The sequence below is a fragment of the Juglans regia genome, chromosome 11, assembly GCF_001411555.2.
Source record: "Juglans regia cultivar Chandler chromosome 11, Walnut 2.0, whole genome shotgun sequence".
In the NCBI taxonomy this organism is placed as follows: Eukaryota; Viridiplantae; Streptophyta; class Magnoliopsida; order Fagales; family Juglandaceae; genus Juglans; species Juglans regia.
The window spans coordinates 14,762,883-14,788,835 of record NC_049911.1 but is presented as its reverse complement, the minus strand read 5'-3'; the positions used below and the strand labels follow the sequence as shown (position 1 = coordinate 14,788,835).

Genomic DNA, 25,953 nt, shown 5'->3' with positions numbered 1-25,953 from the left:
GCTTTAGAGATAGGAAAAGAACTAGTTTGGATAGAAGAGGTCCCAGAATTCATTGTGGGATGCCTTCTTAATGATACAAGTTGTAACACGTAATTTCAATATAAAGTTTTTGAGGTTATTTTCAAAAATAAAAAAAACAAACAAAAATACCAAAAAATCCCAGATACACAGTAAGCTAAAAATCGAATAGCCCCTCTACATAGCACGCTAGTGGTGAACTTGTTGCTACTGTAGCGATTGTTGAAAGAGCTCTTGCTGCCGTTGCAACATCTCATATTAGATATATATCAATCAGTGCATTTCCTATTCAAACATTACGGTCTCGTTTGCATTTAAAATCCACAAAAACTTATCTCATCTCGTCACTACAACTTTCTCAAATTTCTACATAAAATATAATAAACAATTCAATTTTTTCAAATTCCAAAATAACTTTTTTAAATTTTCACACAAAATATAATAAACAATTCAACTTTTATTCTATTATTTACAAACAATCTCAACCCATCTCAACTCATCTCTAAATTCAAACCACTCCTACATGTTGCTTCTCAGTTGGCTGACATTTTCGCCAAGCCACTTGGTTTTTAATTTTTTTATGCTTTGTGTTATGCAAGATGAAAATCTTAAACATTTAGATGTATATCAATCACATGCTTATTATTAAACACTAGTATTTAGTTCTTTCGGATTTAAGTTAGGGCTGATACCTGCATGGTGCGGGGCGGGGAGTGCCCTCAACCGCACCATGCGGGGTTGGGGATTTTCCCCCCGCCCCGGTGCCAGGGGAAAAAATTCAATCCTCCCCGCCCCCCGCCTAGGCACCATATTGTGTTTAAATTATAAAAAAATTATAATATAATATAATTTAAATAATAAATTAAAATTTATTGTGTTTAAATAGTAAGTCCCACATTGCTTAAGGATGACTATTGTATTGCTTTGACTTCCTATATAAAGGTTGGCCTAGGAGGCCAAAGCAATCCAATGACTTGAATATAATTTTAAATTTTTAATAAATTGTATATATTTATATACAATATATTTATTTATATATATATAAATAATTTTTTTTATATATGGAGCAGGAGCGCCCTGATCATCCCGTGTCCCGCCCCCGCTAGGCTCTCTCTATGCGGGATGGGGGACCCCGCCCCGGCATGCCCTGCTCGCACGGAGGAGGGGCGGGATCCCGCTGCCCAACCCTAATTTAAATAAGCACGAGGAATGTTTTTTATCTTTTGCTTTCAATCACTTCTGAATAAAAACAGAACAGTGTAAAGTCACTTCTCTGGAAGAAATTATACTCATTTTCTTGCAACCCGAGTCTCTGAACGTTACATCTCCGTCATGCGATTAATCACCTGAGCCATGGCGTAATTCCGATCGTTATGTGGTTGATCCTCCTCAGACACACCTTTGGGTTGTTCCTTACGGGAGAGTCTCAGTCGCACCATAATGCCTTTCCTACCACAAACCCAAGTTTCCATCACTTGTACTCGTTCCCGACACTACCAATATTCATGCTAAGGGGATTGAGTTATTAGTAGCTAGGGTTTTGTGTTTTTTCGGAGGTGGAAAAGTGAGGGAAATGAAGGTAAATGGGGTGGGTTGGTCGACCAAGGAGAGGGAGTGAAGAGAGAAAAGTATATTGTGAGGAAGAGAGTGTATGACGGGAAAATAGAAAAAATGAATTGGGGGGAGGGTGTCTCAATGCAATCTGGGCGAACTCCACTTGCCACTTGCTTGGGTGAAGAGGGAAAATTGTGCTGGCTGTCAATTGCCTCTCCTTTGTTTTTGAAAATTATCATCATCATTATCATTATTATTGTCATTATTCTTATTATCATCAATATTATGTATTTTCTAAAATAAAAATTTTCATCTCTATATCTATTTTAGTTTCATCTTGTGTTTTGAAGTGTTGTGCGCGTGATCACTCGATTTCTCCTATATATACAAATATTACATTCGATATGGTTATTGAATTTCATGGCATACAATAAACATAACAAGTTCTATATTTGCTTTCATTGGCCATCTATGAAATCATTAGAAGTTTTCCAAATATGAAGCTTGACCTTGAATGCTTATGAGTTGTACCAATTCCTGTTTGAATTTTCATATCTCCAATATTACTAACTTCAATTTTTTGATCTACACAGTTTGAATTTTCAGAGCTAGGAACGCCTTGATGACCTGATATAGAAACTAATGATGGTGTGGAAGAGAAAGGTCTATAAATTCTTATGCTTTTCCATTATGATGTGAAGAAACACAGGTTTTAATCAAATTCCTCCGCATGAGTTTTAGGTTTTATGCTGACTAATCATGGGAAGGGGGAAAAGCCAAAACTAAAGGGGTTCTTGTTGTGAATTTTATCATTTCTCTATTCCTAGGGGACTTTAATTGAAGCAAGAATGGAGGTAGTTATTTCTATTGCATCAACAATTGTTAACTACACAGTTTCTCCAGTTGGAAAATGGGTTAGTTATTCGTTTTTCTATAAAAAAAACATTGAAAGCATGAAGAAGTGCATGGAGAAGTTGCATAATGCTGGAGATAGGGTGCAACATTCCATTGATGCTGCTATAAGAAACGGTGAAGAAATTGAAGGCGATGTTATCAAGTGGCTAACAGATGTGGAAGTGATTATTGACGAGGCAAGGAAAGTTCTTGAAGGAAAAGAACAAGCAAAGTCAAGGCCTTCGAATGGGGCATGCCTGAACTTGAAGCTAAGGCATCAACTAAGCCAGAAAGCAAAAAACATAGTGAAAGTTATTGACGAACTCTTGGAGAATGGCAGATTTGATAGAGTTTCCTATCGCCTTGCTTCACAGAAGATAGAGACTTCAATATATATGAATTTTATTACCTTTGAGTCAAGAATTTCAACTGTGAAGGAACTTCTGGAGTCACTGGGAGATCCTAACATCAACCTGATTGGGTTGTGGGGGATGCCTGGGATTGGAAAGACTACACTAGCAAGAGAAGTAGCCAAGCAAGCCAAGAAAGAAAAGTTATTCGATGAGGTGGCTATGGCAGTTGTGACGCATAGCCCAGACATGAGACGAATTCAAGGAGAAATCGCTGATATGCTAGATTTGAAGTTTGATATGGAGACTGTACCTGGAAGAGCAATTCGTTTACAGGAGAGGTTAAGAAGAGAAAAAAAGATCTTGATTATCCTAGATGATATATGGGAGAAACTTGATTTGGAGGCGATTGGAATTCCTTGCGAGGGATGCAAGATACTAATGATATCTAGGAATCAAAATGTATTAATGAGTGAAATGGACACTCAAAAGGATATTGGACTTAAAGTTTTGCCTGAAGAAGAAGCATGGAGTTTATTTGAGAAGATGGTGGGTGATTCTATTAAGGATGATAGTTTCCGAGCCACAGCGACCGAGGTTGCTAAAGAGTGTGCAGGACTGCCTATTGCACTTGTAACAGTTTCTAAGGCATTAAAGAAAAAGACTTTATATGAATGGAAGGATGCCCTTCGTCAACTTAGAAGTCCCAGTCCAAATTTCCTAACAAGAATGCAATCAACTATATATTCTTCTATAGAGCTGAGTTATAGTCGTCTTGAAAGTCAGGACATGAAATCCTTCTTTTTGCTTTGTGCTCATATGGGTTACTTCATTGGATATCTGGACTTGTTGAAATATTGTTACGGCCTCAGTTTATTTCAGGGTATCAGTACATTGGAAGAAGCAAGAAATAGAATATATAGACTAGTTCGTAATCTGAAAGACTCTTGTTTGTTGCTAGATTGTCCCTACAGCTCTGAACATTTTGTCATGCATGACGTTGTTCGTGATGTTGCTATGTTAATTGCATCAAAGGATCATAGCATATTTATGGTGAGAGATGATGGTGAGTTAAACAAATGGCCAGACATGGATGCTTTAAAAAGATGCAAAACGCTATCCATTTTTGGTGGAGAAATCCAAGACCTTCCTAATGAAATGGAATGTCCACAATTGAGATTATTCAATGTAAACGGTGGAAAATGTTCTTGGCAAATCCTAGAGACTTTCTTTGAACGGGTGGGAGAGCTCAAAGTTTTATGTTTCACTAAAATGCAACTTCCATCACTTCCTTCATCTCTTCATCTCCTTAGAAGCCTGCAAACATTGTGTCTGGAGCATTGTGAGTTGGGAGACATATCTGTAATTGGAGAGCTCAAGAATTTAGTAATTCTTAGTCTTTCTGGATCCAATGTTTCAAAAGTTCCAAGAGAAGTTGGATTGTTGACTGATATACGGTTGTTGGATTTGAGCAGTTGTTCCAAACTTGAACTAATTCCACCTAATGTCCTATCAAGCTTGTTGAAATTAGAAGAGCTGTATGTGGGAAATAGTTTCATTCAATGGGATCCTGAAGGACTTGACAATAATGCTAACCTTGCTGAACTCAAGAACTTGTCACATCTGACCACTCTAGAGATACATATTCGAGATGCCAGCAATCTGCCAAAAGATATTTGGCTTACAAAGTTAGAAAGATACATGATACTTGTTGGCAATGTACGCTGGGATTGGTTTGAAAAGCATGAAACTTGGTTTGATAATTGTGAAAGCAGGTTTGGTATGCGTGAAACCTCACGAACATTAAAACTCAAGCTCCAAACAAACTTAAAATCAGATGATGGGATTAGAATGCTGTTGAAGAGGACAGAGAATCTCTATTTAGACGAGTTAAAGGGCGTTAAGAGTGTTGTGCATGAATTAGATATGGAAGGTTTTCAACAACTGAAGCATCTCCATATCCAAAATAATTCTGAGATTAAATATATTGTTAACTCCCGGATTCCAATTATTGCCTTTCCTGTCTTGGACACATTTCTTTTGAAAAATATGTCTGGTTTAGAAGAAATATGTCGTGGCCATCTTCCCTCAACATCCTTCGGTAATTTGAGAGTCGTGAAATTGGAAAGTTGTGATGAACTAAAATTTGTCTTCTCTTCATCAATAGCCAGGGGCCTTTCACTGCTCAATGAATTGCATATCAGAGAATGCCGCATTATGGGAGCAATAGTTCTGAAAGAAGAAGGTGAAATAGAAGACAAAAATATGATAGTGTTCCCTCAACTGCGATGCTTGGCACTGCACCATCTTCCAAAGCTCGCAAGCTTCTTCACCATAAAAAGTCCATTCATAATTGATGCAGGAGAAATCATTCCAGAGAACAAGCTTGATTTTTACTTGCCAATTCTTGACAAACAGGTACACTGAAGTATAATCCCCATGTATTGATGCAACCCATGCAACACACACCTACATAGAAGTGTTGAGAACACTATTTCCTAGATAGTTGTTTTAGTATGTCAATTAAGGAAATTCTGAATCCATGTAGAACAAGATCACAAATTAATTTACATGTGAACCACTCTTCACATAGTAAATATTTGGTATTGGATGCTCATTGGTAATCATGATTACAATTACAACAATATAAACTAAAACTTTTAGAACCACTAGAATGTTGTGTATCCCGTATTAGTGGTTAAATGAAGTGAATGTGAAGTGATAACTAATGGCCAAATGAGATAAATTTTCCATTGTGAAAAAAAAAAAAAACATATACACATATTAACGGATAGTGCTCAAGTGAGATTATAGCGAACATCTTAGGCCTTATTTGGATGTTGAGATGAGATGAGATGAGAAATTTATGAATAGTAGTGAAATGATTTGTGGATGTTAGTGAAATGATTTGAATTAAGATGTTTTATGGGATTTTGAAAAATGAGAGAAAAAGTTGATTAAAAATATTATAAAGTTAAAATAATATTGTTAGAATATAATTTTTTAATATAATTTTTGTTTTAAGATTTGAAAATTTTGAGTTATTTTTTATGTTTTGTTTGGAAGTTTAGGAAAGTTTTGTAATAATAGGTAATGATTAAATGAAAAAGTTGAAAATTTGAAAATTTGAAATTGAAAAGTGTTTGTGTTTGTGGTGTTTTGGACATAAGATTGCAATTTTAATCACTCAGTTAAATTAAGATATGGTCCAAAATAAGATTGCACTTATCTTAATCACTCAGTTATTTGATTCAGCTTTTTGGACAAGAAGCATGGCAATTTTATATGAGTTCTGCTACATATAGTCACTTTTGCGTACTCCTTGCACACTCTACTAATGTGATTGACCAAAACAGTTATTTTATATTAAAAAAGGCTGATGCAGCCAATCACATTAGTGGAGTGTGCAAGGAGTACGCAAAAGTGAATGCACATAGAGTTTTTGATTTTTATATATATGTACAATAGTTTCAATTAAACGTTCCTTGTATTAATAAAAGCTCTTTATTATAAAGTAGATCTACGTATCATTTGTGAAATCTTTTGTGACTTTAGCAATTCTCATCTAATTAATTTAAGAAATTTATTATTTCTATTTCATGTTTTAAGAGTAACTTCACAATGCGGCTACTTATTTGTCATGTCCAAATTGCTATGGAGTACTGCGTGTTACAAGTTTGCAAATGCAATTTATTTATGTAGCTGTACATCTTCCATGACTGCGTATAAGGTTGATCTAAAAGCTATGAAACAAGTCTGGTCGTTCAAAACTTGAATTGGCATCATACCTCAAAGTGCCTTTCAATTACAAGTTCATTTGCTCCAACAAGATTTTAGAATGACAGCTGATAATTACAATTTTTTTGTAAGCCATCTTCCTATCAAAGATCTTTTGCACTTAATCTGAACACCTTTTTAACTCTTTGTAAACCACCAATAACAAGCTCAAGAAGCCTCATAAACAATACTAATAACCAAATAGGGCTAAGCACCGACGCTTTTGGAGTCGGAGGGCCCAACCTCCGACTCCGACTCCGACTTTGTCGGAGGTCGAATCCGACCTCCGACTCCGACTCCGAGATATACAAAATCCGCTCCGACTCTGACTCCGACTTGTCGGAGCGGATTTTTTTATTATTTTTTTTTATCTTTTTTAACTTCATTTTTGACCCATTTTTTAAATTAAAAAAAAAAAAAATTTGTGAGCTTTCAAATTTCAATTTTCTCAACATTACAATTTAAACTAATTAAACTTTTGATTATAACAAAAAATACAACTAAATAAAACAAGTAACATACTAACATGCATTCAAAAATTAAAAAGAAAGTCCTATTGCAATAGAAACGGCGCCGTATTGTATAGTAGTATACTAACTAATATGAATCTATTTTATATATATATATATATATATGAAAATTTATAAAAAAATATATGATATATATTATTATATATGAATATTAAAAAAAAGGCACCGTATATGAAATATTAGTAATAAACTAATATACTTGATATATATATATATTAAATCTCTAATCTCTTATACTTGATATATATATATATATTAATATATATAAATATTAGTTATACTAATACTTATATTAGTATTAGTTATTATTAATACTATATATTATAGTATTATACTAATAGTGATATTAATACTATATATAATTATAGTGATTAGTATAATTATATTAGTATTAGTTATAGTGATTTAGTATAACTATATAATATATTAGTATAAGTTATAGTGATTTAGTATAGTTTTAATACTATAGGTTATAACTATAGTCTATATTAGTATTAGTATTAGTTATAGTGATTAGCATAACTATATATTAATATTTGCTATAGTGATTTTAATTTAGTATAACTATATAATAGTATTAGTATAAATATTATTATATTACACTAACTATATCACTGATAGTATTAGTATACTAATGTCTAATACTAATATATCACTATAGTTAATAGTATCATATAGTAATATAGTATTAGTAATTAATACTATAGTGATTTATATAGTAATTTATATATAGGCTTAAAGTGGTTTACTAATAGTATTAGTATTAGGCCATAAATCTAATTATTATACTAATGTATATTAGAATTACTAATATATTTATCAAAATGAATATGTTGAGAATTTATTAGGTAAAAAAATATAATTAATACAAGATATTGTTATATAAAATTTATATGAATAATACTTTAGTTATTATACATTAGTATTATATGTTATTATAAATTTATAGATTAGTGTTTATCCATTAGTATATGTATTACAATATTACATGTTGATGTTATTATGCATCTTAGTGTTTATAGTATATTATATATACATTAGTATTACATGCTATTATATTTATACATTAGTAATTTAGAACAACATGGTAGTAATATTGTAAATTTTTAGTAGTATGATATTTACATATAGTCATATACTAAACTATTATTAGTAAATTTAGTCTATATATTATAGTATAAATATATTATTTAACTAGTATATTATTGAGTTTAACTAACTATATAAGATATAGTTGTATAAAATTTAAATAATTAATATATAGAAAAACACATTTTTATAAAATCTGTATAAAATCGGAGGCGGACTCGGAGGGTCACGTCGGAGGCGAAGGCGGAGGGTCGGAGGCGGAGAAGGAGGGTCGGAGTCGGAGCGGAACCGGAGCGGAGTTGGATTCGGAGTCGGATTGTCGGATTTTTGCTCAGCCCTAAACCAAATATAAACTTGTCGGGATCAAACTATGATTTTGGAATGATTATATCTATTTTTGAACTCTTTCCTTCCAAGCATTCTATGCCAGAATGTTAACAAAAATGAAGATATTATGCATGCCCTTGCTTGTGCATCTTTTACTTTGTTGAAGAGTAAAGAATTAACTGTTGCTCCAGGTTGTGTTCCCCAATCTGGAAAGGTTGGAGCTATCCTCAACAGACTTGGAAGACATTTTCCACAACCAACTTCAAGCAAGTTCCTCTTGTAGAGTGACATACATGCGCACAATCTCCAGGTTTCAAAATTTGTTGTCCTTGCATGTACAAGGCTCTAGTCATATAAAATACATACTGTCATACTCTATAGCTAGATTTATGGTGCAACTCAAAGATCTTCACGTACTAGAATGTAAGGTTTTGGAAGAAATACTGCTCACAGAAGATTTAGGAGGAGAGGAAAGAAGTCCTATGGTTTTCTTCCCTAAACTAAAACTTCTCTGCCTAAAAGATCTTCCAATCCTCAAAAGATTCTGTATAGGAAGAAAGATAAAATTTCCATCCTTGGAGAAGCTCCAGATAGAATATTGCCCTAATTTAAGGACATTCATATTCAATACTTCCAGTTCAGGCATGATAGCCAACAATGCAATGGAGATGCAGCCTTTATTCAATGAAGAGGTAAGCTTTTTTTTTTACTTATCATTTTGTTACAGTTTTTAATTTTTCAGATTCTAACCTTAAACAATCTTTGGCAGTTTATTTGGATGTATCTTTTCTTAATTCTATTATGCGAGTCTTTATACTTGGGTATGCCATTAACAAACTCGATGAACCCTGTAGGTAGTCTTCCCAAGTTTGGAAAGATTGGAAATCTCCCACATGGATTACTTGAAAATCATCTGGCAAAACCAGTTTGCAGCAGATTCATTTTGCAAGCTACGATTTTTAAAGGTTGAATTTTGTGAACAACTTGTGAATGTTTTTCAATCCAATATGCTGACAAGATTCGGGAGTCTAGAGACACTTATCATGGCTAATTGTGGTGCACTACAAGAAGTATTTGACTTGCAAAGTCTAAATTTTAATGAAACACATGTTGTAATAGACACTCAGTTGAAGGAATTGCTTTTGAGTCGTCTACCCAGAATGAAGCATGTATGGAATAAAGACCCTGAACCACTTTTTCGATTCCGAAACTTAAAACAAATACATGCAAAAGGGTGTGAGAGTTTGAAAAGTTTCTTTCCAACCACGGTGGCTAGATTTCTTAAGCAATTAGAGAAGCTTCAGATAGTTGATTGTGGAGTGGAGGAAATTGTTGCGTGGGATGGGAGAGAGGCAATTGCTAGATTCAGGTTTCCTCAAGTAACTCTCTTAAATCTGAAAGTGCTACCCAGACTCAAGTGGTTTTACCCAAGAGTGCATACATCGGAATGGCCAATGCTGAAAGATATGCGGGTACATAGATGCCCAGAAGTTGAGATATTTGCTTCTGAACTTTCAATGTTTCAAGAAGCTTCTCAAGAGAGCCAACGTGGTATGATATCAATTAAACAACCCCTTTTCTTGGTTGATGAGGTAAGAGCCTTAACTACATTTGGGTAGAAGTGATCAAAATGATATTGCTTCTTGATAGAGTGAACTTAATTATTTTTATTGAAATCGACATGTAAAATTTTAATGGAAATGTGAGATGCTTTCACTCTCTCTTTGTCTCTCCATATACATTGGTTGTGATTCTTATTTTTATTGAATCAACTATGATCACCGTTCTCCCAAGTTGTAAGATATTTGTGATGTCACAAAGAAATTCTTGAAGGCATCAGCAGTTATACCAATGGTTAGTTGTAAAACAGAGAGAAATATCTCCTAAGATATTATTAAACCCAATGACCTCAATTATGAAATAAGTTTCACCATATATGAGGACTCCAAAAAAAGAAGATAATAGAAAGAGAAATGATATTTGCAGTCCTATGGTGAGTAAGTCTCGCGCACTTCTTTTGAAAAAAAGTGTATAAATCTAGGACTCACATGAAAAAATTATTTTTTTAATAGTAGATCCTACTTTTTTCGAAGGGAGTGTACAGCGCTTGCATACCCTAAGACTGTATTACTTAGAAAGAAATCCTAACATGACTAAAGAGTAAAAATGAAAAAAGAAAAGAGAGCCTCTCCAGAGTTAATAAGAATACCGAAAAATATAAAAATCATTATGTTATTAGGAAAGTTGAAAATGGAAACTAATAAAAAAATAAAAGCAACGAAAACTAAACTCTAACCACCAATAGCGATTATGATGTTATCTAGCTTATTTTGCAAGTGGAAGGAACACAGAGTTCCAATTTTGCATGCTAAACCCTTGTAAGTAATGTAGTTTAATGGGACTTTTCAAATTAATTCATGGAACCTCTTCTCTTCTTAACTAGGTGGATTATGTATGCTTTTTCTGTAATTTCACTCCCTCTGCTTTAGGGAGCTTCAATGCTTTTCAATATTCTAGAATTATCTAAGATATAGTTTGTATCTTATTTTCAGTTATGTACGGTTAAGTTGGATATATAGTTTGTCTTCATTGACAAATAAGGATTAAATTTGCAGGTTGCATTCCCAAGCTTGGAAGCACTGGCAATTTCCCACATGGATAACCTAAAAATTATATGGCATAACAAGCTCGTTGCAGATTCCTTTTACAATCTTCAAAAGTTGCATGTTGAATTTTGTAAAAATATTTTGCACGTATTTCACTCTAATATGCTCAAAATATTCCAAAGCCTAAAGATTCTAAGGATAACTGATTGTGGTTTGCTACAAGACGTATTTGACTTGCAAGGCCAAGATTCTAAGGAAATGCAAGCTGTAACAGTTTCTTGTTTGAAAGAAATGTATTTGGTTCGCCTACCAAACTTGAGAAGTGTATGGAAGAAGCATAGCGGAAACCTCTGCAGCTTTCAAGATCTAAAAGTGATACATGCCAAGGGATGTGAGAGTTTGGAAAGTTTCATTCCGGAATCAATTGTTAGGAGTCTCTTACAATTGGAGGATCTTCGGATTATCAAATGTGGGGTGAAGGAAATTATTGCTGGAGAAGGAGCAAGAGTGGCAGTACCAAGGTTTGTGTTCCCTAAAGTAACTCGCTTAAATCTTCAAGGTTTAGTAGAACTCAAGTGGTTTTACCATGGGTTACATACTTCAGAATGGCCATTGTTAAAATATATGAGGGTGGATAGATGTCAAAAAGTACACATCTTTGCTTCAGAGTATACGAGCTTCCAAGAAGCACTTCAAGAAAGACAACATGGGAGCTATATTCAGCAACCACTTTTCTTGGTTGAAGAGGTAGAAGCCTTAACTACGCTTTTAAGATGCACATACTAGATGAATGTGATATACTCCTAGATAGAGTGAACTATTTTCATTGCGATATCTGGAGCATGACCTCGAGTTTAAGATAAGAATCTTCATACCAACAACAATCTCTTTCCTATAAAGATGCTGTTCCTTCTTTTCGTAAACCTCCTTTTTGGTTTTTCCCGTGGCACCAGATTTTGCTAGTCTTATCCTTTCTAAGATAATAAATTTAATAATTTTTTCATCTTTACCAGCTATCTTATATTCAACTATGTGAAGTATTATGCGATAAATAATATCATTTACACATATCTTGTATGCAACTATTCAATTATGTTTGGCAGTAATGACAATCTCAAACAGGAATAACTTGAATTTTATTATGTAAACCAATTTGTTGCTGACTATATTACGCGCATTGCCAACTAATATTTGGCAATATTCTTGAGTACAAAATAGAATTAACTGTCGTTCATGAGAAGTATTTGCAGTGCAAGGCAGAATGTTCTTTGCATGATTTTGCATGCATTTCCTTTTATTCATTTCCGCTTGCTTAGAAAGAGCTAGGTGCCTTTAAGGGGTTCTAAATTTATTAACTTGTTATCATATTTTGTATCTTCTTTCCAATAACGTGTAGTTATGTTTATGTATGTCTTAGTGAATTGGTATAAGTTTTGCAGGTTGCTTTCCCAAGTTTGGAAACATTGGTAATTTCCTACATGGATAAGTTGATGATCATATGGCACAACCGACTAGTTGCAGATTCCTTTCGCAATCTTCAAACATTGCGTATTCGATTTTGTGAAGATCTTTTGCACGTCTTTCAATTTAATATGCTAAGGAGATTCCAGAGTCTAGAAGCGGTGCATATAAATGATTGTGGTTCACTACAGGAAGTATTTGAACTCCAGGGGAAAAATGATAAAGAGAGGCATGTTGAAACAGTCACCCAATTGAAAGAATTGTATTTGATTCGTCTGCCAAAACTGAAGCACATATGGAATGAAGATCCCGAAGGAATTTTAAGCTTTGAAAATCTGCAGACGGTATTTGCGGTAGGATGTGGGAACCTGAAAAGTCTATTTCCAGCCTCTGTGGCTAGAACTCTCGTGCAATTGAAGAAACTCAGGATAGATAGCTGTGGAGTTGAGGCAATTGTTGAGAGGGGTAGTGAAGCAGTATCGAGACTTGTGTTTCCTAAAGTAACTTACTTGAAACTCAGAGCATTGCCAAACCTCAAGTGGTTTTCCTCGGGACTGCATACTTCAGAATGGCCATTGTTGACAGAATTGGATGTGTCCGAGTGCTATCAAGTTGAGATATTTTCATCAAAATTTTGGAGCTTTCAACAAACAGTTCAACAGAGCCAACATAAGACCTCCAATAGCCAACAACCCCTTTTCGTAGTTGAAGAGGTAAGGAGCAACCAACAACTGTTTTATTGTTTGTATACAAGAAATTATATCCATGACCCAGAAATATGGGATTATCACTCAGAATATCATTGCAGCTAATCAAACGAATCGAGGGTTATCTTAGTTCCAGAAAATGTTTTCCTCCAAAACACTCTTTGCTATACCTTGTATTTACTTTGCATAATAAACTGAACATCATTTTGTGTAGACTTTTGCTGCTCAAATATTCATAGTATTGCTCTTTAACCTTTCCTCACTTTGTTATTTATTTATTTTTTATCGAGGTATATTCTTGTAACATGTTGGGACTATATATATATACTTTATTATAATAAGTAGCTATCTAACTGTGAATAATAACTTTTGTTGTTTTTCTGTTAACTTTTATTACTTTTCCGTTAAGTCCATTAAGTCCTGTTTTACCAAAAGGCCATTAAAACCTTTCATCATTTGATGTGTAACTCCCTTGTAGAATTTAATGAGGGATCCTGTTTTACCAAAAGGTCCTTAAGACCCTTGATTGTTTGATGTGTAGCTCCCTTGTAGAATTTAATAAATGATCATATTTTACCAAAAGACTCTTAATAGCCCTACGGTTAGATACTTTATTGAAGTTTAGATTTTTTTTTTAATCTTGATTTTTTGTCTTTTTTTAACCTAGTATTTTCTTTTCCCAGACAAATAAGTTAATGACTTTTTTACTTTTTTATTTATTTAAATCATTATGTCAGGTGCACTCTAGGGCTAATGCATCCGGGACTGTTCCCTAGTGTATATATATATATATCTTATCGTTAACTGTAGAGAATTCTGCATGGCTGTAGTCTGTTTCACAATCCCTAAAACCTATTCTATGACCTTACCTTAACTTCTTGAGGGAATTCAGCGCTAACATTGTTTTGTTTATTTCTTTTATTCTTATAGGATACATTCCCCAACTTGGAGATTTTGAGATTGGAGCACAATCACACCATATGGTATGGCCAGTTTTTGGAGGAATTTTTTGGAAATTTAAAAGTTCTTGAGGTGCTTTGTGGTCCTAAAGAATTAGCTCCTCCACCAGAGACACAATTTGGAGAGACATGTACGTTGCAATTGCAAGTATTAGGGCTTAATCAAGAGGCAGAATCAAGTCACGCTTCTGAGACCCGAGCTAGAGGGCACCTAGCATTAGAAATCTCCGATACCTCATTTGATCGTCTTCATGTTTGTGAGGAAGACCAACCTTAGGAAGATGATGAGGCCACCATAGAACACAAGTTGAACGAGTTAAGGACGAATATGTATTATGACCTCAATGTGGATGCGATCTTTTATTTGTCGCAGGACTCCATCACAGAAGAAGAGAAGAAAGTACCTTTACCTTATTCGTCTGAAGACTCAACTGCAGCTAGCGGACGTATTCCTTCAAGTGAGTAGTTACTCCTTTAGATTAATTCTGTTTTACGATAACTTCGGTGCCGATTCCGAGAACGAAATCTTTTCTTAAAGGGGGGAGATGTGATAACTCGGGCTAAGCCAAGTCCTCATTGCTTTTCCATGTTATGTCTTGGTCCAATTAGATTTGAGCCCAACAAATTATCAAGACTAGAACCTTGTAAGTAAAGTGGACCCTATGTTTCGCTAGTTAGGTAGGCGCCCAAGCCCAGAAAGAAGCCCAAAGTCTAGTGATTTTCAGCCATAAAGGTTTAGGGTTTTGGAAAAACCTAATTAGGGTTTTGGTGTAAGGAGGGGAGAAAGACCCTAGAGTTTCCCTAAACCAGAATTATTAAAGCCATAGGAAGATTTTCAGTTTTGGCAAGCAACTTGCCACTTGGCAAGCATACAACCAAGCTTCTAGAAGAAGCTTATAAGAAGGAAGGGGAAAGGCCAAAAGTGGAAGAAGAAAGGGAGGAAAAATATTTTTGGGCATGGCAAAGGACACACTTGCCAAATGACATTCATGCATTAGCTGCAGTAGCAACTATTCGGTTTCCACATCAGAGTAATGATAAGAGAGAGAGTTAGTGGGGGGACAAGAAGCATTTATAAAGGGGCATTAATGGCAAGGTGCCCTTACCCTTTCCCGAAGAATATCAAAGGTCATTTTTAGATTTTTCTCCCCTCTCATCCTCTCTTTCTCGCCCACCCTAGAAGGAAAAGAAGCAAACACCATTCTTCCACCCACACGCCATCTTCACACAAGCATAGGGAGGAATTGAGAACCTCACGAGAAGAAGGGTCTTTGGCACGGTAAGGATCTTTGGGTTTCCATCTCATTTCCTCCACATGAACACGCACACACACAAGAGTTGGGGCAAAGTGGTATGGCCTAAGGAAGTTGTAGGGAATGTGATATGGCCTTGTTGTAAGTCCCGCAGGACAAAGGATGTGTTTGGTTCTACCAAAAAGAGGGCAACCAAACACAACTTTGCTTAGTTTATCTAGAGTTCCTTTTCCAAAGGACTTGAGCTTGATGACAAAATGAAAAAAAAAAAAAAAAAAAAAGATTGATCCTTTCCATTACATGTTCGGCTCTTGCTATGGTTTGTATAAAATTCCACTTAGTCTTGTTGTAAGAAGCTTAACCTAAGGGTTCCATGCATTTCGACCTTTAGGGTTGTGCCGAGTAAACCACACACACCTTATACACACTTGCATCGTTCGCACCAAAAGTCAATGTGTTATGTGAGTCACAAGAAGGAGCTTGTAGCTGAGTAGGGTTAAGAGTACAAAATCCTAGTTCATGTCGCACATGTTAGGTTTAATGTTAAATCCGAATCTAATAGTTTAAAAACGTACACTTCCAGCTTGCTTGGTCGTTGATATATTTTACATCTGGAAATTTGTAAATTAACCTCTAACTTACTCTTGGATAATGAATTTATGTTTATGCGTAAATTTTGCATCTTGATTGTTCAAATTAGATTATGGAATTTCTACTCGTTACATGCCATGATTCATATCTCTTATGTGGATGCTATGCTCAAATGTTTGCTTGTTAAATGCTTGGTTCATATGACATTTTCAGATTTGGAGAATTGATATATGATTTGTTGAACTCTCACATGTGGTATGCAAGTATATGTTTGGACATGATCTAATTCTTTCAAGTTGTATATGTGATGCACTCTTTGCATTTGGCACAAGTATATGACATTATTGTATGAAAATTACATTTTTAGGTTGTCCATTAAAAATGGTTTTGTCACAATCCCAATGTTAGGATGAAGAAATATCCTAGTGAAACTCCATTGTCCACTCTAGAGTGATTAAATTAGAAAAAAACTTTAGAAAACGATACAAGAATTACTGAATTTAAAAAAAAAAAAATAATAATAATAAGACTTTTCTTTCCCTTCCCAATATATAAAAGATTTTATAGTTAAAATTTAAATCTTGCATTTACAAATCTAAGAGAGTTTTGCAACGAAATTCATTAAACTAAAATACAAGTCATTTTATAAAATAGGATTAAATATATTACACAAAAGACTAGGCTTCTGTCATCTCTTTCTTAGGCCATGTCTATCCTGATGCTTGTCTTTATTTGATTCCTAGGTGGGGTACACATTAAAACAAAATGAGTCAAATACTCGGTAAGTATTATTTTATACTGTAAAAATATACTAACATAAGTTTCATTTATGCATTTGTCATTCATATATAGATTTTACATAAAATGTTTTATTTTCTTTAAAAACATTACAAGGTGAAAATTTTCTTTTAAAAAGATTTTCATTCCTCAAAATATTTCTCACCTTGTACATTCCTTCATAAAACAAGCATTTCATACATCCCATTTTTCTTATCACTTTTTTTTTTTTTTTTTTGCGGTATATATATATTATTATGCCTCGTGTGTTAGGGTTAGCGATCTTTTGGAACCGATTTTGCCTGTGGCTATGGGTTGGGAATCCCTAAATCAGGGGGGTAGCACAAGGTGCACTACCAGTACTATTTACCCGGCATTGCAATTTGCCCAGTCCATTGGTACCATCATTCATTCATTCAGTCATGACCGTTACGTAGCTTCATACATTAAAACATTCATTTCTTTTCTATCATTTTCTTTTCTTTCATTCATTCATTTTATTTTCATTATTTTCATTCATCAGTCCATTTCATTTCATAAAACATCGTTTTATAACATAAAGCATAAAACCTCATCATTTCATTTCATGGAACATAAATACAATACGTACTACATATAACATCCGTTCACATGCATACAACTATTCTTTGGGTGCAAAAAAAGGGGCTACCAAAGAAGACCATTATATACATATACTTAAATATTAATACCTTAGCATAGATTCATAAAGTACTGTCATTCTAAGAAAACATTTATTTTACTTTCATTTCATAAAAGAAAATTTTTCTCATAAAAACATATTATTTCCCTTTCATAAATAAAACATCTCTCTTTCATTCATATCTTTTAGAAAACTCTAGAAGAGTATGAATATAATACTTATATGAACTCCATGCTATTTACATTTCATGTGCATGTTATATGGCAACATACATGCATACCTAGCTTTACGTCATTTCCTTCTTCATTTACATATGAAACTTAAACTTAGAACTTGCATAATAAAACTACTCCTAAACCTTAGTGCATTCTCTTCCACATGGCCTTAACCTCCACTTAGACTAGTTATTGTCAAAATAACTTCCACCTTCTATTTACTTGCATACTTCTTCATAATGTTCCTAATTGTACAAACTCACATCTCTAGGTATTCATAATATCCAATCCACTTCACTTACACATGTTATCACCCAATCCTTGATGAATAACCGTATTCATAAATCCCAAGTCTAAACTATGAATCTAAAAGCCTAACTTCATTTTCTAACTAATAAAAGTGAGCTCACATGCTTCACTTTAACCTTCAAAGCATCACTCAACAAGCTTTACAAATTAGTCTCGCTTAACCATTAGATCCTAACTATAAATACAATAACCGTCATCCACACAAACAATCCAATCTAACATCAACTTAAGTTCTCATTCACTTCCTCACCTATAAACATATTACATAAACCAAACATACATATACAATCCACCAAACATACATGTGTTATACTCCTTTATCACTTAAGGTTAACATATAATCCATTTAAATATCCAATTGTGAGGGAAGGCTGAAAGGGAGGAGGGCTGGTTGCAGTGAGGTTTGTGGGATTGCTCATGGTGGCGAGGCGCGGCGTCGTTGGGTGGTCTACTGAAAGAGAGTGACGAAGAGAGGGAGTGAGATTTGGGGAGGAGGAGAGAGAGGGAGATTTGAGGGATGAGGGTGAGGCTGTGATGGATGAGGGGCTAGTCGTTGGCGAAGGCGTGAGGGTGGATGTTCGAGGTTGCGCTGTCAGCGGCGGTGGCTGGTGTGCAGTGAGGCAAGGGAGAAGAGAGAGTCAAGGGTGACGACTAGAGGGAGGGAAGAGAGAGAGAGAGAGAGAGAGAGAGAGAGAGAAGAGGGGAAAGGATGTGGGAAAAAATTAGAGTTTTCGAGCAATCAATCTAGGCTCTATATCTTGGGGTTTCTAACCTAGATCTAACGGTGAAGATTAAACACTTGGAAATAGGAGAAAGGACATAAAGAAAATAGAAAGGAAAGTGAATTAGACTAAATGTAAAAACACAACTTTGTTGTATTGATCCAAAAATAATACTTTTCATCATAAAATAAAATGATGAGTTTTTTTTCATAAATATTTCTTAAGAGAAATAAAAGCATCTAAATAAATAGAGTTCTTAATATAAAATAAAATAGTGAATATTAAATAATATTCTAAAGAACTAAAATCATTTAAATAAAATGATTTTCTAAAACTATATTATTTTCAGAACTCCAAAATATAAAAAGGCTTATTAGAAAATTAGGGTTTGTTCAATAATACTAAAAATTACAACATTTAAAACAATTTTGGACATTTAAAATATTTCGAAGATTTTAAAATACTTAGCTCGCTTAAAAAATATCGAATAAATTTAAAACACAAATTCGAGATTCAAAATGTAAAGGCAAGACTCGTGACCAATCAAGAGAAAAATGAGCGATTGGTCACAAGTGACCCTTGGGCTGACGAAGCACAGTTAACGGACTTCAAATGGATTTTTTTTAATGGATTCTAGAGCAAAGTAGCACTTAACGCTAATGGTTGCAATACATGAAAAATGCGGTTAAGGTAAGTTGTAAACTACCATATCATATGGACTCTGACGTACTCACACCTGGTCAAGAGGGCCGACAATATGATGTGCTAATTAGTAGGGAGCCCATGGTTCCTAGGGTAAGCCGTGAGGTATCTACCCACATGGTTATATGGCTTAATGAGTACAAATAGATTATATGAATCGAAAATGATTTTTTGTTACATTGTATCTTTGTTACTCTGTTACATGATTGCAAGGTCAATGTTTTGTAAGGAACACGTACAAGAAATAAGTGAGTTTTCAGTCAAGTTCATGTCCATGCAGTCATACTCATGGTTTACCTTTACATGTTTATATTATCTTCTTGTATATTATTGGTTTAACTTTCTACGAGAAATCTCACCTTGATAGTTTCTACTACAATCCCCTCGGAAGAGTAAAAGTTGTGACATGAATAGACGATAGCGATGGGGAAGCGCAAGCGCTTAGATTTCCCAAGGACTAAAGAGGAATTTAGCGAGGAAGGCACTAGGAAGGGCGAGAGCAGTGTGGCCTCTAGCTCTTAGCATGTTAGGGTAGATATCCTCGAAGACGTAGTAATCGACTTGATAAAGCTACTTAAGCGCATCAAGAAAGCTCAAGAAATTTTGAATCGGAAGGAACGTTGTACTTGGAAAATTGAATAGCCTATATGTCACTTACATTTGATCTATGCCCTTTTTGATGATTAACTCGGTACCAAGGGTTGCAGTTGAAACCCTGGGAAATATCTTGAACAAATATTTTGGGATTTAATAGTTACTTTATTTTGGTACCATATTTTGATTGCTCAAAACTTTACTTAGAAATGAACTTTTTCCTCTACAATTATTGCATATTACTAGAAATATGCTAGGTGCATTGTAACAGTCTGTTAGAAATTCAATGGTAAAATTTCTATAGGTTTTAGGAATCTTGTGAAAACTTCATAAGTTTCCATGAATTGATCAATCGCATAAGTTTTAGTCTGTCAGCATAGTCAGCGGTGCCAAAAGTGCGAGTTTATTTATTTGAGATAGTTGAAAGTGTCAGAATAGCGCATAAATCCATTTACAATTTTTGAATGAAACACTTGTTTGAAAATGCATTTTGTTTATTTCGAGGTACTTCAAAATTGAATTTCGATAAACGAATTGCATAGTTAAATTAATGTGTATATTTAGAATTTTATAGTGCAAAATTTATTTTCACTTTTTCCAGATTGAATGGTAACCTCAATAGTAGTACCAAGTGCAATGTTTTCAAAATTACAATGTAGAATGTCCAAATTAGGTTAGAGAATTTTTTTTGGACACTTGGCAAGATCTTAGCCACACTTGGTGAATAATATTGGACACTTTGCAGCAAGAGGAATCATAAGATAGAAATGTAAAGGAAATTAAGATATGAAATCATGCCACCTAAGCAAAATCATATTCCATCTAATCATCCATTTTGTGCCAAGCCTAGTGAAACCCTAAATAGTTGAAATCCAATTGAAACCTTAAAACTTGGTTGAAACTGAAACCCAAAACGGTTTTCCTAAACCCTAAATTTGATTTCTAAACCCTAATCTGAACTGATTGACAATTTTTAGCATTGTGTTTAATCACTTAATTAAATTATTTTTATATCCTACTGATCTATCAAATTCATGTTATGACCTCATTATTCAGCCGTTTAAAACTTGAAAATTTGATTAGGCCAAGAAAAACTAAATTTGAACTTGATAGCATCTTAAACTCTAACAAAACCCTCTCTAAACCCTAAAATGGAGTCCACTTGTTTAAGGTCCATTAAAGCTCAAGAATTTTTGCTACCTTGGCAAAGTTTCTTGAGGAAGTTTCCAACCACTCATGGCAAACCAACCTCTTGCCCACGACAATCTCAAATAGTCACTTGATGTGAGAGGAAAATCCATCTTACCACCTCCCTTCTACATGTCAGTGGCAGTATCTCATTCTCACTCACTATTTGCACATTTTTGTGACCTAATCATCATCCATCAAGATGTCACTCAAGCCTATACTTCACTCTTTAGAAGTGTATTAGGCATGCAGATCTTCCTTTCACTCATTTCACCATTTTTCATTTTGATTCTTGGAGAGAACACTAGAGTCATCTCTCGAGCAGTTTTTTGAGCTTTCTTGCCTTCAATGTTCGAAGCTCTTGTAAGTATTATCTCACTAAGCTTCCTTCATGTAAGTTGTTTCCCTTTCAGGCTAGTTATATGATCTGTCGAAAGTTATTTTAACTATAAAAAGGTCAATCTTGGCAATAAATTGGATAATATATTGCATTTTGGAGTTTTTGACCAAACTAATGGACAAATCTCAATCCGAAATTTTTATAGTCTTGTTAACATATTTATATGAATGTTTGTTGAAGATTCATTACATGATTAAAGTTTTTGATGAAAGATTTTATTTGATCTAAAATGTTAGAAATTGGAGAAAGAAAAACAGTTTTTGTTTTAAGAAAGTTTGGATATTTTGTAGTTTAATCTTACTCCAATTGCTTTGATAATTTTATTTGATTATTCTAAACCTTTTATATACATCTTAGGATGTTAGTTTGAAGATTTTTTGTGTTAGTTTCAAAGATATGAATTTTTATGCAAGAGAATACTCGGTTGGGTCAAAAGTTTGATGATTTTGGCTAGATCCATATTTTGATTTATTTTTAGTCTTGTGATTTTAAGTTTAATGTTTGGATCTACTTTAGGACACATTTTTAAGCATGTGATGTTGGTTTGAAAATTTCTTCTTGGTACGTCTCAAATCAAGTGTTTGATCAAATCAAAGTCAAGAAACAATTCTGTTTTTTGCCTAAGTGTTGGAGTCGAGTACTTCAAATGAGATTTTGTGATTTTTGGTGACTTTTATATGTTAATTTAAAACATGATAATTCTTAGGAGTGTGTTATGAACATGTTAGAAGAAAGTTTTGAATTTTTGGAGTTCTTGGAGATATTTTTTAAAAGAGTAATGTTGTGTTTGAATGTTGAGTTGAGATCAACTAAGTTGAGTTCTTTATAAATAGTAGTGAGTTGAGTAGCGGGGAGAGTTATGTGTAGCCCATCTAAATTGAGTTTAAAATGTGTTTGGATGTAAAGATAAATTTAGTACTTTTTATGGGAAATTGAAAAAGTTGTAGGTCTTACGTATAAAGATGTTTTAAGTTGAAAAAAGTTATGAGTCCCACATGTAAAATGTTTTGAGTTAGTATGAATTTGATAATTTGAGTGTTGGGTGTTTGGATGTTAGACTCAGCTTAAAGTTAGGCTGGGCTCAGCTGAGTTTTGGAATCAAATGCAGGCTAAGACCTTGAGATTTAAGGGTTTGTATTTTAGTTAAAAAAGTTTGAATCTTTTTACTAAAAAGTTGTGTTTATTGGAAGTGTTGGTTGTTTTAAGCATGCTTTTAAGTACAAGATGTGATGATTTATATTGCAATATTTTGGTTTAAGTATGAGTGTTGAAGTTGGATAAAATTACAACAAAAATTAAAAAGAAATGGCCTAAGGGAGTTTCAGCCTTGGTGTGATTTTTATGCTTGAGAATTGTTTTAAATTTTTCTATGTTGATATTTGAGTTTAGAATAAAATTTATATGAAGAATATAAATTTTGATATTTTTGGAGTTAGGATGTGAAATCCTTAAGTTAAGAGTAAAATGATCATTTTCTACATCTAGCTGGTAAAATAGTAATCTTACTCTAAATTAGCATTTTTCATGTTATTAAGTTATTGGTAATAATGTTTCTAACTTTTAGAATCCCTACTCAGTTTCTCGTATTTTTGCTTAATCCCACGTAACGCGGCAATTACTATAAGTTAGATTTTAACTTACCGTCTGATTACTATGTATGTGTGATGAGTAAGGGAACTAATTGTTTATGTACTTATGTTATCATTTATGACATGCTATACCATGTCACTACCTGTTTTTTTATTACACATAATATTCTATCATGAAATATTTAACTGTTACACGATATATTTTGTCACACAATATTTATCTGTTATGCTATATATATATATATATATATTCTGTCATGTAATATTATTTGTTACCTGTTATGCCATATCATGTAATGTTATCTGTTACATGTTATGTCATGTCATGTAACGTTATTTGTTATATATTATGTCATGCATGTAATGTTTGTCTGTTTCATGTTACTTCAAGTCATGCATCTCATATACATGTCACACTATGTTACGTCAAGTCATCTGTCTTTTCGTTTCACATCATGTTGTGTTTTGAGTACAGTTTGTGTATCTCGAAGATCAGTATTTTCATGTCAATTAAGTTTGTTTACATTTTTATCATGACCTTAAATATTATGATGAGATAATATTCTAGTGGAACTCTTTTGTTCATGCCGGAGTGTCTAATTTAGTGTGAAAACCCCTGAATTGACAAGGTCAAGTTCAACAAGCTTCGAATGGAGGTATAATTAACTGGTTATCGGAGCGAAGAATGACATTAATGCTGATGGTGCCTCCTAACATTTCAATTTCATTTTATACGTACCCGTGTTGGTGCAGATGCCTGACATGGAATATGTATATTACATATTCTACAACAGGTGCAAATACATATGAACTAGCACGTACGTTAACGCACTCGTGGTTGGTGCAAATACCTGTATTATGATGTAGTATTCGGTAGGGACACAAGGCTCAAGGGGACCTGTGTAGCATCCACATTTCGCTTTTATTAATCATGCTTAATTATTGAATAAGATTCTAAGTTCATATATTTCACATTTATGCTCATGTTATTTAACGTGTTCATGTTCAATTCACGTTTAGCTTTATGTCATGTTTCAAGTTTAGTTTGTGTTACGTTTAAGTCATCGGTTCATGCCATGTTATATGTCAAGTCATGTCATGCTTATTTATAATTATCATGCATGCATTCATACTTTTATTGTCATGCATGCATATTTAAACTGTTACATTTCCTATTAAATTGTTGAAATTTGTGATCAAATCTCACCATGATAGTTTCAACTACCATTCCCATTGGAATGGTAGATCATGTGCCAGGATTAGGAGATGCGGCAGATGATCAACTAGAGGCAATCGACTAGACAACAACAACACGACGTGGAGCTCATCACTTTTATGCTTCGTTTCCTCGATAGTATTATGACATCTTTAATCGAGTTGCGCAAGCTAATTGATGGATTAGCCTACGAGTTACTATAGTTTTGCATGTACTTAGGGAGCTGTCCCCAGTACTAATTATGTTATAAACTTGTTGGACAAGTATTGTAACCTTTTGGATATTAGTTATATTGTGAATGTCATAAAGCATATTTATGTTTTTGTGATACATTACTTCTAATACATTGTATTGCTTAAAGAAAAAATGCATTCGCTACAAATATTGCATATTGTTAGTTGCATGTTAGGTGTATTGCATCTTTAATTATCATAAACAGGGGATATAAACTTGTGTTGCATGTCCCGACGCTTCAGATGTCCGTTTGATCTCAAGCAGAATCTGGGGGCGTCACATGCATTACATTTAACTGTCATGAACGAGGGGTCTATAATCTTGAGTTGCATGTCCCAAATCTTCAGTCTTCGTCCAATTCCAAGTGGGGCCTGGGGTCATCACATAACCGGATGTCCTTTTAAAAATAATAATATTTGAAAAAATTTGAAAAAATTAAAATTAAAACAGAAAGGAAAAAAAAAGCCACCCGAACTAGTCTTGGTTTGGCTTGATGGTTCGCAAAGGTAACCAAAGAAATTCTTTTTCTCAAAAGACACGAGTATAATTCTATTTATTTTTCTTATTGTTTTCCTTTACATTTATATATTTATTTGGAGCAAGCTACATTATCAGCAATATTTCCTTTGTTGCTTGCACATGGTCTAGGAGAAAGCATCAAGAGATGCTTTAGAGGAAATTTTGTTCCAGAACTTTGATAACGAGTGTAAGTTGCTTTTACCTTAGGTTTCTACTCTGTTTTTGTGATTCTCTTGGTTGTGATTTTCTTTTCTAGAGAAACAAAAAAAAAAAAGAAAGACAAAAAAAGAGTTGGTTTTTACATTTTTATGATCTTTTAGCTTCCAATAAAAGTAATAAAGTGAAATAGTTAGATTAAGCTTAGTATTGAGCAGGTACCGACTATCAAGTTAAGTTAGATACCATAAAAGCAAGATAAAAGACCTTAGCTTTGTTCACTATCTTCCGGTTCCAATGCAGGTATCAGGTTTTAATCTCATATGCATAATCTTTACTTGTACCCGCCCCTGGGTATGGGAGGGTAAGAAATTCAGGTTACTTGAGCCGATAATCGCCCATGTAAATCGGTTATCAAGGTTTCAAATTGGGTCGAAAAAATCTACTCGAATGAATAGTCCTAAACAGCTCCATGTACGTATGCATCCTCAAAACAACACAAGATTATTATTCTTATTGTGATAACCTGGACTTAGCCAAGTTATCGCTTGTTGC

At 33.9% G+C, this 25,953-nt stretch overlaps 1 protein-coding gene across 2 annotated transcripts; it reads left to right on the top strand.

Moving 5' to 3' along the window:
• The first annotated feature begins 1,281 nt into the window (after nucleotides 1–1,281).
• On the top strand, nucleotides 1,282–24,821 carry LOC109021335. Of its 2 annotated transcripts, XM_035683061.1 has the most exons (9): nucleotides 1,282–2,281; nucleotides 2,400–2,426; nucleotides 2,525–5,234; nucleotides 8,731–9,231; nucleotides 9,394–10,131; nucleotides 11,155–11,892; nucleotides 12,585–13,319; nucleotides 14,244–14,730; nucleotides 24,519–24,821. In XM_035683061.1, exons 3-8 carry the CDS (start codon nucleotides 2,526–2,528, stop codon nucleotides 14,547–14,549), a joined length of 5,727 nt encoding a protein of 1,908 aa, XP_035538954.1. In that variant the 5' UTR covers nucleotides 1,282–2,281; nucleotides 2,400–2,426; nucleotide 2,525; the 3' UTR covers nucleotides 14,550–14,730; nucleotides 24,519–24,821. The 2 variants fall into 2 exon arrangements, with proteins under 2 accessions (XP_035538954.1, XP_035538953.1); XM_035683060.1 differs by having other exon boundaries at nucleotides 2,400–5,234.
• The last annotated feature ends 1,132 nt before the right edge of the window (nucleotides 24,822–25,953 follow it).